The 11,328-nt window shown below is 40.3% G+C and overlaps 1 protein-coding gene across 2 annotated transcripts in view; it reads right to left on the bottom strand.

Annotated features, from left to right (window-relative positions):
• The window catches only part of LOC123968738 (WD repeat-containing protein 26-like), a 66,409-nt gene that overhangs the window by 7,359 nt on the left and 47,722 nt on the right, over window positions 1–11,328 (bottom strand). For both annotated transcript variants that reach the window (XM_046045662.1, XM_046045663.1), the window contains exon 10: window positions 7,245–7,390. In XM_046045662.1, coding sequence (XP_045901618.1) covers window positions 7,245–7,390 — 146 coding nt within the window. The remainder of the gene's footprint in view (window positions 1–7,244; window positions 7,391–11,328) is intronic.

Raw genomic sequence — 11,328 nt, 5'->3', positions numbered from 1 at the left:
GATCAGAAATATAGCATTTTAAGGTTTTAGGCACCAGTAAAAAGGAAATGAGAAAGTAATCAATTCTACTGGCTTGCCTTCCTCTGCGCCATGTATACCTTATTGTATCTGGGTTTTTAAGTCTCCAAATGTCCACAAGATCTAATGATGCCATAAGCTCCTGTATTTCCTTGTGTGCATGAGGATGATTATTACATTTATTTAAACCCAAACGATCTTTTTTTATGTCTAAAACAGTATTAAAATCACCTGTTATTACAATTTGATTATTTTTTATTCCATTAAGACAATCCCTTATTCCATTAAAAAAAATTGCATTGTCCTCATTAGGGGCATATATATTGACTAAAGTTATTTGCAAGTTTAAGATAGTTACATCTATTATTATCCATCTTCCTTCTTTATCTTTATTTATAGAATGAATTGTGTAATCTACATTTTTTTTTAAATAGAATCATTACTCCTCTACTATTACTGAGTCCATGATTAAAATAAATATCTCCTCCCCATTCTGACTTCCATTTTAATTCGCTCTCTAATTTTGAATGTGTTTCTTGCATGCAAATAATTTGCGTATCTTTCTTGTCATTCAGCCACGTAAAGATCTCATTTCGTTTGGAGACATTTGCCAGACCATTACAATTATATGTTGAGATTCCTAAATTACAGCTTTCCATCAAATTTCTCTTGATAGTTTAAAATACTCTTCATTAACATATTTATTCCTAACATTTTCTCGACTCACACACACACATTCACACACAACAAAACATACATAAGCCTGTAGAACAAACAGAACATAATCCTCAAATTTGATCTTACCCATCCACACTCTACCCTTCTCCCCCCAACCCCACCCCCACCCCCAACCACCCATTACCATCCTTAAACTTCCTCTCTTCTTAAGCTTCTAAAATTCTCAACCGAAAACAAACCCACTAATAACCTAAATTAAATTCCTATCACCAGCATTTTACCCCAAAAATCAATTGACAATAACTTGCTCACATTATATTGAAAATACCTACTAAAAGAATATAAAGATCAGCTTGAGTTCTGTCACTTTTATGTTCCCATGACGACGTCGTCTCGATGACGTCATCACGGAGCGCCGTTGTTTTCCTTGGGACCACCAGTTGCACCGCTTGTCTCCCCATATAACCAGTATGTTATTTGTTTGTCTTTATATAAACGACCATCGATATAGAGCTTGTCAATCAACAGCCTAGTTTTTTTATTGTTCTTTCTTGCCTCCGCCATTATGGGATATAGGAGCTTCCTCCGCTTTACTATTTCCATAGGAAATTGGTCACTGATGGAAAAGTTGGACCCTTTAAGCTCCTTTCCCCTTCCCATTACGAAAAGTTTCTTTTTAAAGTCCATAAACTTTGCCACCACTGGACGAGGTCGCTTTTTATTTTGTCCAAAGCGGTGCACTCTTGAAAAGGCAATGGATTCAACCTCTCCATCCTTCATTTTGAGCTGCTGCTTCAGAAAAGTTTTTGTAAGAAGCTCTGTTACCTGATATGTCTCCCCCTTTTCTTCTGGAATCCCGTGGATGATGATATTCTCCCTCATACTTCGGCACTGTAAGTCCAAGATATCTGAAGATGTTTTGTGATTGTCTTTTTGTAGTTGCTGTGTACGCTTTTTCAGTGTATTCACTTCAGCTCGAAGCGACGCGTTCTCTTCTTTGAGTACATCCATTTGCGCATAGCTAAAATCCAGTGATTGTTTTAAATCCTCAATATCGCCAGATAATTTTGTCAACAAGTCGAGTTTCTGCAGTTGTTGTTGCATTGTCTGTATTGAATCGCGGATTGCTTGTACGTCCTTGGATAACTTGGACTCCTCCAGTTCATGCTCACTTGAGCTTAGCTCCTGTCGACAGCGTTTACTCTCCCTCGTGTCTGACATTGTAGAAAAGAAATATGAATCAATAAACGCCTGCAGCTCCTCGATCGTCTCTTCCGTACTTGCCTCCAGTTTCAGGAAAGAAATATTCAGCACTTTACAACTGTTGTGGCATTTTATATTATTATATTAGGGCTTGTTGGCACTGACATTTGTTCAGCAATCTTGTCGTGCGGCCATTTAAGTAAATTTTTAAGTATTTAAGTAAAATTAGTTTAGTTATTTATTGCTTGAGTTTGTCAGTAGAGACTCTTTTATTTAAGCAGGTCTTTGTCTCCCCGTAAACCTTTAAATGTGAATATTCATGCGCTCTTTAAAATAAAAAAAACCCTTAATTTTGATTATTCATGCGCCTTTTAATATACACAAATACATTGATTGATGCCTTTTATGATTTAATAATGTTGATGCTTATGTTTGATTGTCTGATTGCTCCACTGTTTTATTGTTGCTATTTTCTATCATTGTAAAGCACTTTGCGACTTGCTCTGTGAAAGGTGCTATATTAAATAAATTTTACTTACGTACTTGTATTGTGACACTGCTGTTCGTTTCATTCTGTCATGTTGTTAAGTTGAACGCCCTTGTACAAAGAAAAAGTCTTCAGGCATTTTAAGTCTGTAAAAGCAAAAAAAACTAAAAATACATTTTATTTTCATATGTGGTAAAATTCACATCTCTGTCCATGGACCTGGGCTGTTTTTTGAAAAGCCTCCGGATCTCAAAAGTTTTTTTTATAAAAACAAATATATTTTTCAGATCACTTTAATGAATCCTAAGACATTTTTGTAGAAGAGCTGTGTGATATGAAAAAAAAATTATTTTCCTGATATAGGTCATGTTAAAATCCCAATATATATAACATTTTTGGTAAATTCAATGAAATATGGCATTTCCAACTGTAACTTCGGATATTTCTCTGCATTATTATTATTAAAAGTGGGATAAGCAATTCTTAGATAAATCCATCACCATGACAAATACCATGATAGAGTGAACGACACAGCAAATAATGTAAATGATGTTATGTAGGTTGTGGATTAGCAACAGATGCTGCTTGCTGCTGCAAAGCCAAAAACGAGAGGACGAGACGGCCTCAGATATGCTGTCCGTGGGCATTTAATGTTACCTGACTGACACATCACTGCTGTATCTGCTGGATAGTGTTGTGTTGCTCATCCATTAGGGCTGAATTTTGGAAAATAATCTAATTGCGATTTTTTTTTTTACCAACATTGCAATTGCGATTTAATATGCGATTCATTTTTAAGCTCTTTACCTCCTGTATTATTCAAAATGGACAAGCAGTAAATCAGTGTATACACAATATTAGATAGATAGAACTACACTGTTCTTTCTTGTGTTATGATGAATTAGGTAGAATTATTATTATGAGCAGTGGTGGAGAAGATATATCAAAATGTAATAATATGAGAAAGATCATTTGAGTCAAGTCATGGCATTAAATAATATGATAAAATATCATCAGGTCGGCCTACAGAGCATAAGAAAAACTAACGTTAACTCACCACAGTAAGTGCTCAATACAAAACCCACAGTTCGACCACCAATTAATGCGTCCTTATCTCAGTTCAGATCTCTTAGTCCATCTTTCTATGTCCCAGTAAGCAAACAAAAAATACTCAGTTTGAGGTTCAATTCAAAAGCTGGCCAAAGAAAATAAAACCAAGTGTCGCCTCTCGTGTCGTGTTTAATAGACAAGCTAGTAATTCTCCGACAACACTGGAGTCCCTGGCTGTGTGTGTGATGCAGGCGCCGATCGCCACATTACGCTTAACTACACGTGTCTTTTTGTTGTGCATCTTTCCTGTCGTCAAAGTCGCGGATGGCCCAACGATTTCACCCACCACCACCAAGTTACCCGCGGGTGACGGTGCTACTTTCATTCCCTGTGTGACACTAAAGTTTCTGTAGTGTCAACTTCTGTCAAACTTAAGGCCGTTGTACAACAAGAAGGCAAGGTACAGCTGCAGACTGCTTGGATGTCATGTGACCAGAGTGTAATCGCAGCCTTTACGATTAGAAAATCTTGTTTTATTACATTGCGATAATATCGCAAATGCAATTAATCCTTCAGCCCCATCATCCATTATTTTTGGACATTCTATAGATGCTGAATTCCAAAGTAAAACTAACTTCACCGCAGTGCAAACGCCGTTCCCTCACCAAAATATTACGGTGAAGTGTGGAATTTGCGACACAACGAAATAAACGATAGAACATAATTGTAAACGATAGACGTTTTTCTATCTATTAGAAAATATTCTAATAGATATTGTCATATCGCACAGCCCTATATTGGAGTTAATTGATTGTTCAAATTTTGAAACATTAGAGTGATGGAAAAGATGTGATTCAAAAAGACTGAAGTCTTTGGGACTTTCTGCTGGTTTTCGAAACACGGTTTTAAGTGTTGCTACATTTTGATCACTCCCAGTTTTTTTAAGCAAAACCATTTTTCACCTGTTGACTGAAACATGACCATACATCATGTCATCTTAATTTTAAGAACAAAAGGTGCAGTCGGGGCGCCCCAGTAACTCAGTTGGAAGCACGCACAGTGTGTACCATTAAGAAGTCCTTACTGCAGAGGTATAAACTAGTGCTGTGTCGTTCAAAGAACGTTTCGTTCATTTGACCTAATCTTGTATGTGACTCAGTCTTGGATCAAGTGGTGCGACGGGTTGTTCATTTTCATGCATGCGTGAATAGTCTTGGACTTTTTAGTGATGGGAAAAGTCACTCTTTTGAAAGGCTCAGGTCACCAAATCTCGTTCATTAAAATTAACTAATCTGTTTTTGTGTCATTTCGTTCATTTTAACTAGGCTGGTTAATGCTTATTAAAATTTAACAAATTTAATAATAATCTCAAACACTGCAGGTAGTTCACCAGTGAGGAGCTGTGAAACAACAGCACGGCTCTGTCGATAAATAAAAAGTAAAAGTTAAGTTGCGTTCTCTGGCGGACCCGGATCAGCTCAGCTCAAAAACTACTACTACTACTACTAGACTTGACTGAAAATGCTGATATATGATATGTTTTTATAGTCTTTAAAGTGTAAAGGCTATTGCACTTTAAATACTCTTATCATCTCTGAAGTTGAACTTCCTACACATTGGGGCACTGTTGACACACAGGCAACACTCAAAGCTTAAACAGTTAATTTGAATGGAGAATCAACCTCTTGAAACCCTGCTTACAGTTTACAGACCGAGAGTCCAAAAGCCATAACAACATATCATCACAACCAGGAGATCCTGACAAATACACAGTGTGAAATGTGTGTACTCTAAAAAGTAATGAATAAGTGCAGTAGTGAGTAAGCACAGTGAGTCGCAGACTGTTTGTGACCGCATGGTAATGTAGCTGGTAGAGGACTGCAAAATAAACATCTAAAAAGTGAAGTGCAAACTTGCTCTGTTTTGGACTGTGAGATCTTGAAGTTAATGTGTGGATTTGTGGTGAGATTTCTGCCTGATCAGAAGTCTTTCAGGTAGTTTTGGACGCCACTTCTTTGTCACATCCTAAGATACAGACCCAAAGGGTTCTGCATCTGTCAGATGGTCTGAAGTGGAAACCACCACATCAGCAGTGCAAAAACTTAATATTATGAATTCTCATTAAATGATGATGTTAGTCTTCTTAATATTATGACTTTTTTTCTGGACATGTCAGAGAACACAGATATGTGGGAGAGATTCTGAATGTGCAGAAAGTTTTGAACATGAGCAGAAAACCTGCTGAAACAATTCAATTCAATTAAATTCAATTCTTTTATATAGCGCCAAATCACAACAACAGTTATCTCACAGCGCTTTTCATAAAAGAGCAGGTCTAGACCGTACTCTATGATGTTATTTACAGAAGCCCAACAGTTCCCACCAAGAGCAAGCACTAGGCGACAGAGGCAAGGAAACACTTCCTTTTAAGAGGCAGAAACCTCGAGCAGAACCATGGCTCAGGGTGGGCGGCCATCTGCCTCGACCAGAACACAGGAGCTATTAAAGTCCAGGTGTTTCTAACTGAATTAAAATGAATTCATTTATCATTGAGGTGAAAAGGAGCCACGTGCACATTTAAACAGGTTACTTCCCCAAACAAAGACACTAAGAGGAGGGAAGACTACATCATGCCTGCATGTGTGCTGATTCAGCAGGGATAATATTACATGAGAGAAGTTGATCTACAGGAGAAACATATCTGAAAGCAGCACAGAATGCCTGAGAGCTGCACTGCATTACATCATATTTTAATATACTTCAGTTGCCACCTGCCGCCTGCAAACTGTCTTCAACAGCGTCCCCTTGTTAGCTGTTCCTCACCCAGTTGTGTTCCTCCTACACAGCTGTTTCTATTTCAGTTAACGGCTGTGTTTCAACCTTCATATTGAATTGGTGATCATTAGCACCTGTTTGGTATAATTGTTTAATCATACACCTGACGATATGCCTACAAAATCCCTGACTTGCAGGTGTACCTAGAAGAACTGGTGCTGTTTGAAGGCGAAGGGTGGTCACACCAGATACTGCTATGATTTAGATTTTTCTTCTGTTCACTCACTATGTATTTTGTTAATTGATAAATATAATCTATTAGCATGTCAATTTTTGAAAGCATTCCTACTTTACAGTAGGGTTGGGCAATGTCTACAAAATTTCCATCGGACGATGTCTACAATGAAACATCGAGATGGACGATGTCATCGGGTGCGCGGGGCAGCAGTCGTCATATGTTCTCGCACAGACTTCCCTTGGTAAAAAATAATTGGTAGACTTAACTTACATTACAAGTCGCGGTGGATACTTTAGGAATGGACCACCTAAAGCAACAGTGATGATGGAGAAAATGGAGCAGACTGGGGGGAGAGAGAGAGAGAGGCGGGGCAAGTCGGGGTGTTTACCTGAGGTGTAGGTGTGTGAGTGTGTCAGAGTGTGGGGAGAGGAGAACTCCGAGGCAGGTGCAAAGCATATTTACAAACAATAATGAGAATGTTGGTGGTCATTAAAAGCTGCTTTCTCAAGGTACTATAATGTGAAAATCTGAGATTTATTGCTGGGGGGGGGTTTTACAATCATGATGCAGGCTCAACGTCGTGATGTCTGTCAGCCATCACCAATGGACCATGGCATCGTCTACCGGCCCAAACCTACTTTACAGCATTTCTTCCATGCCTGTATAAAACTTTTGCACACTTTATGAAATCACTAAAACATTTAGAATAACTAAAAGTCATAGCACACATGTCCTTTAAGATGAAAATTGCCAGGTCCAAATCTTTCCCCCAGTCCAACCCAGGTGAAGACTTACATGTTTCGGTCTGTCAGGTCATCAAAATTGTATCCACGTATGCGTTGGTGGGTGTCTGATGCGAGGACAGTCCGGCCATTATTCAGACACCACAGGCACTGCACCCTAACTCCTTCCCATGAGTCCAGCAGGTTTCCATCCAAGTCCTGGGAAGACACAACATATATTTAGGAACACCATCAACAGCAGACTGCAGAAGAAATGTTTTTATTTGATTGAAAAAAATCATCCAGTTTATCAATTTTTGATTAGTAAAAACTACAGACGTGTCCAACATTCGGTAGTTTCAGCACTTTCAATGATTCAGAGTGACTCTGAGCTATGTGGCCAACACAACACCTGTTAACTACTAAATACTTCATATCTCAGGCTCTCACAACCCTGCAAAGGACAAGCTCTCTAGGTAGGTAGATTTATTTTGTCACAATACAACAGGTTATATAGTGAAAGTGAGTTTCTAACTCACCTCTGCTACATAGCAGACAATATACATTAATATAGAAGCAATCATAAATAATGGTAAATAGAAATAAACTATATTCAATGGAGCAGTGCTGAGGATAAATTAGAGTTTAAGAGTCTGACAGCTTGGGGGGAAAAGCTGCTCTGCAGTCCGGTGGTGCGGCCGCTGAAACTTCTATATCTCTTCCGAGAAGGCAGCAGGGTGAACAGGCTGTGGCTGGGTGGGTACTGTCCTTTAGTATCATAAGCAGAGGTAGCGTGGGTGCATGGGGGCAGCCTACCCAGGGCCCCAGCTAGTTGTGGGCCCACTACATGGACTATGAAGTTTAGCTCAGATGATTGTGGTGGACACGAACAAACAATAACAGTTCATGACGATACGCTGACACCCTCATGTAGGGAGAATTCAGCAGCTCTTATCAAATGAAACAGTCCCTTCACTCATGGTTTCAATGCTAAACCACCACTAGAATGATAATTACCAACAAACACACTAGATTCTATTTAATAAACATAAATCATAAAGTAACATTTGTATTTAAAAAAAATGGCAGACTTATTAACTGGTGGCCGGGTTTGCCACGGAGCCCGGCCGGGCACAGCCCTCAGAAGCAACGTGGCATCCCCCTCTCCATCCTTTGAACCTATCATCCATCGGAAGATCCGCAAGGGTCGGTCGGATGCGCTGCCACATGGGTGGCAGTGAACATACTGCTAATGGACGGATGGATGGAAACGAATTAGCACATTTTAACAAAACTCCCTTCACCCTCATGCATTATGGGAATTCTGAGGGATGGCTGTGCAAGGGTTTATTTACGGCGTCAAAGTCCACCTGAAGCCTCTCAGAAGCATTTCAGCAGCGACGTGTATAGCCTGCCCCACGTTAATGACTTGTTTTAATTGTCCTTTTTGTGCTTCTACTACATTCTTCAAAGCTCTCTGTGGATCGCTTTTGTTTCTCGTCTTGACGATTGCATCGAGCAACTACCACAGAGAGCATTTCAGAATAAGAGCGTTTTACCTGCTGGACTTTGCCGACATGTTTAGATTTTGTTAATTTGGTGAATAGTGCTTGCTTTTTGTGCTTCTACTATGATTAAGTAGGCTACGTAGTAAAAATGTTTATTTTTTGTCTGATTTAACCATAGGATTTAACTGTGTTTATTGTTGATATACGATCGTAGGCTGGAACGGGTATTTTATTTTGAAAATTGACCGAATTCTCTGCTGTTTCTGTGTCTGACTTCTTGCCCGGTTCATCTGCGCTGTGCCGCTTGATGCTGGGACGCACTGCAGCGTTTCTGGTGTAAGCACAAATATTTTGCAGAAAGGCTGCTCCGGCAGCAGCGAAGCAGACAGACTCTGTGGACTTTCGGAGTGAGTCTGGGGTCATGTAAACTTAATATGACTTAATATGATTAATATGACTTTGTAGCAGGTGGGCCCACAATGAAGCTCCAGCCCCACTGTGCTGAGAGTCTAGCCCAGCCCCCGTTTAGTATCCTTTGAACTCTTCTTAAGCTTCCTTTAGAAATACAGGTGTTTTTGAGCTTTCTTCACCAGCATGGAGATGTGAGATGACCATGTCAGGTTCTCTGTGATGCTGATTCCTAGGAACCTGAAACTGTTCACCTGCTCCACCTCAGCTCCACTAATGTAGACAGGAGTGTGTGTCTTTATCTCCTTCCTCCTAAAATCAATGATCAGCTCCTTAGTTTTGCTGACGTTGAGCAGTAGGTCTCTCTACACCATTCTGCAAGAATATCAATTTCCTCCCGATATGAAGTCTCTTCATTGTTTGAAATCCGGGCGATGATGGTGACATCTGCAAACTTCCCAACAGAGTTGTCTCCATGTCGGAGGATTCAATTGTGGGTGTACAGCGTGAACAGGACGGGGCTGTTCACTGGAGGCTGCAACTAACCATCATTCTCATTATTAATTAATCTGCCAATAATGTTTTCAGTCATTTGGTCTACAACTGTTCACCTGCTCCACCTCAGCTCCACTGATGTAGACAGGAGTGTGTGTCTGTAGGGCTGGACATTAAATGGAAAGTAATCAAAACCGAAATTCAGAGCCTCTAACCGACGTAATGGTTATTTCGTTTATTTATAAATATTTTCCCTACAGCGTGTGTGTACATACCCTAACATACTAGGCTACTGTGCGTGTGGTCACGTGACTCTGCCCCGTCCAGTCCTGGGGCGAGTTCAGCGCCGACAAAACGTAGCAAAACGGTTTTTTTTCAACGGAAATGGTGGTTCCCTAAGCACTGCTGTGTACGCAAGCGCGCTGCATTTTCCTGCCGTTTTAACATCGTTGTGTTTACAAACTTGTCGCAGCTGATTGGGTAACACCTGAGACAGCTCAATCTCAAAATGTTTTGCAACATTTTGGGATTGAACGACATGTTTCCTTGCAACGAACGTAGGTTATTTATTTTAGGTTAGTAGCTAGGCTACCTTAAAGTCTATCACAGAGACTGGTCACCTTAGCTTCTGCCCCACCTTTTGCGATGTGGGGGCAAAAGGCGGGGCGGTGAGTTTCCAGTAGCCTAAATGTTGACATTCAGTCTTTCAACCACTATTTGAGCACATTTTATGGCATGAATGCATTTTTTCGTTTCATTGCTTTATTAAGTTAATTTAGAACAATGTTTGGGAAACTTGGGAAAGTGTGTTAAATAAATTAATCTCATTTTTGAAGTGACGACGTATAGTTTTTTAAAGTGAGGTGGAACGGCCCATGTCTTTTAATATGCAAACACCGACTCAGCTGAGCTGAAAGAATAAGGCTGATATTTTCATACAGCTCATAAGAACACATCAAATCAACGCAATATTATAGACTATGCCTATGCCTATTTATTTAGGCATTCACACTGTCGGTGATTTTCTGTCTGCATGTGTCAGATGCTGGTGTGCTACTTAGGCCATGTCGTACACTGCTCAAAAAAATAAAGGGAACACTAAAATAACACATCCTAGATCTGAATGAATGAAATAATCTCATTAAATACACCTTTCTTTACATACTTGAACGTGTTGACAACAAAATCACACAAATTATCAATGGAAATCAAATGTATCAACCCATGGAGGTCTGGATTTGGAGTCATACTCAAAATCAAAGTGGAAAACCACACTACAGGCCGATCCAACTTTGATGTAATGTCCTTAAAACAAGTCAAAATGAGGCTCAGTAGTGTGTGTGGCCTCCACGTGGCTGTATGACCTCCCTACAACGCCTGGGCATGCTCCTGATGAGGTGGCGGATGGTCTCCTGAGGGATCTCCTCCCAGACCTGGACTAAAGCATCCGCCAACTCCTGGACAGTCTGTGGTGCAACGTGGCGTTGGTGGATGGAGCGAGACATGATGTCCCAGATGTGCTCAATTGGATTCAGGTCTTGGGAACGGGCAGGCCGGTCCATAGCATCAATGCCTTCCTCTTGCAGGAACTGCTGACACACTCCAGCCACATGAGGTCTAGCATTGTCTTGCATTAGGAGGAACCCAGGGCCAACCGCACCAGCATATGGTCTCACAAGGGGTCTGAGGATCTCATCTCGGTACCTAATGGCAGTCAGGCTACCTCTGGTGAGCACATGGAGGGCT

This window comes from Micropterus dolomieu, linkage group LG03 (genome assembly GCF_021292245.1).
Source record: "Micropterus dolomieu isolate WLL.071019.BEF.003 ecotype Adirondacks linkage group LG03, ASM2129224v1, whole genome shotgun sequence".
Classification (NCBI taxonomy): domain Eukaryota; kingdom Metazoa; phylum Chordata; class Actinopteri; order Centrarchiformes; family Centrarchidae; genus Micropterus; species Micropterus dolomieu.
Note: the sequence above shows the minus strand (reverse complement) of the source record. Positions and strands in the feature narration are given on the sequence as shown.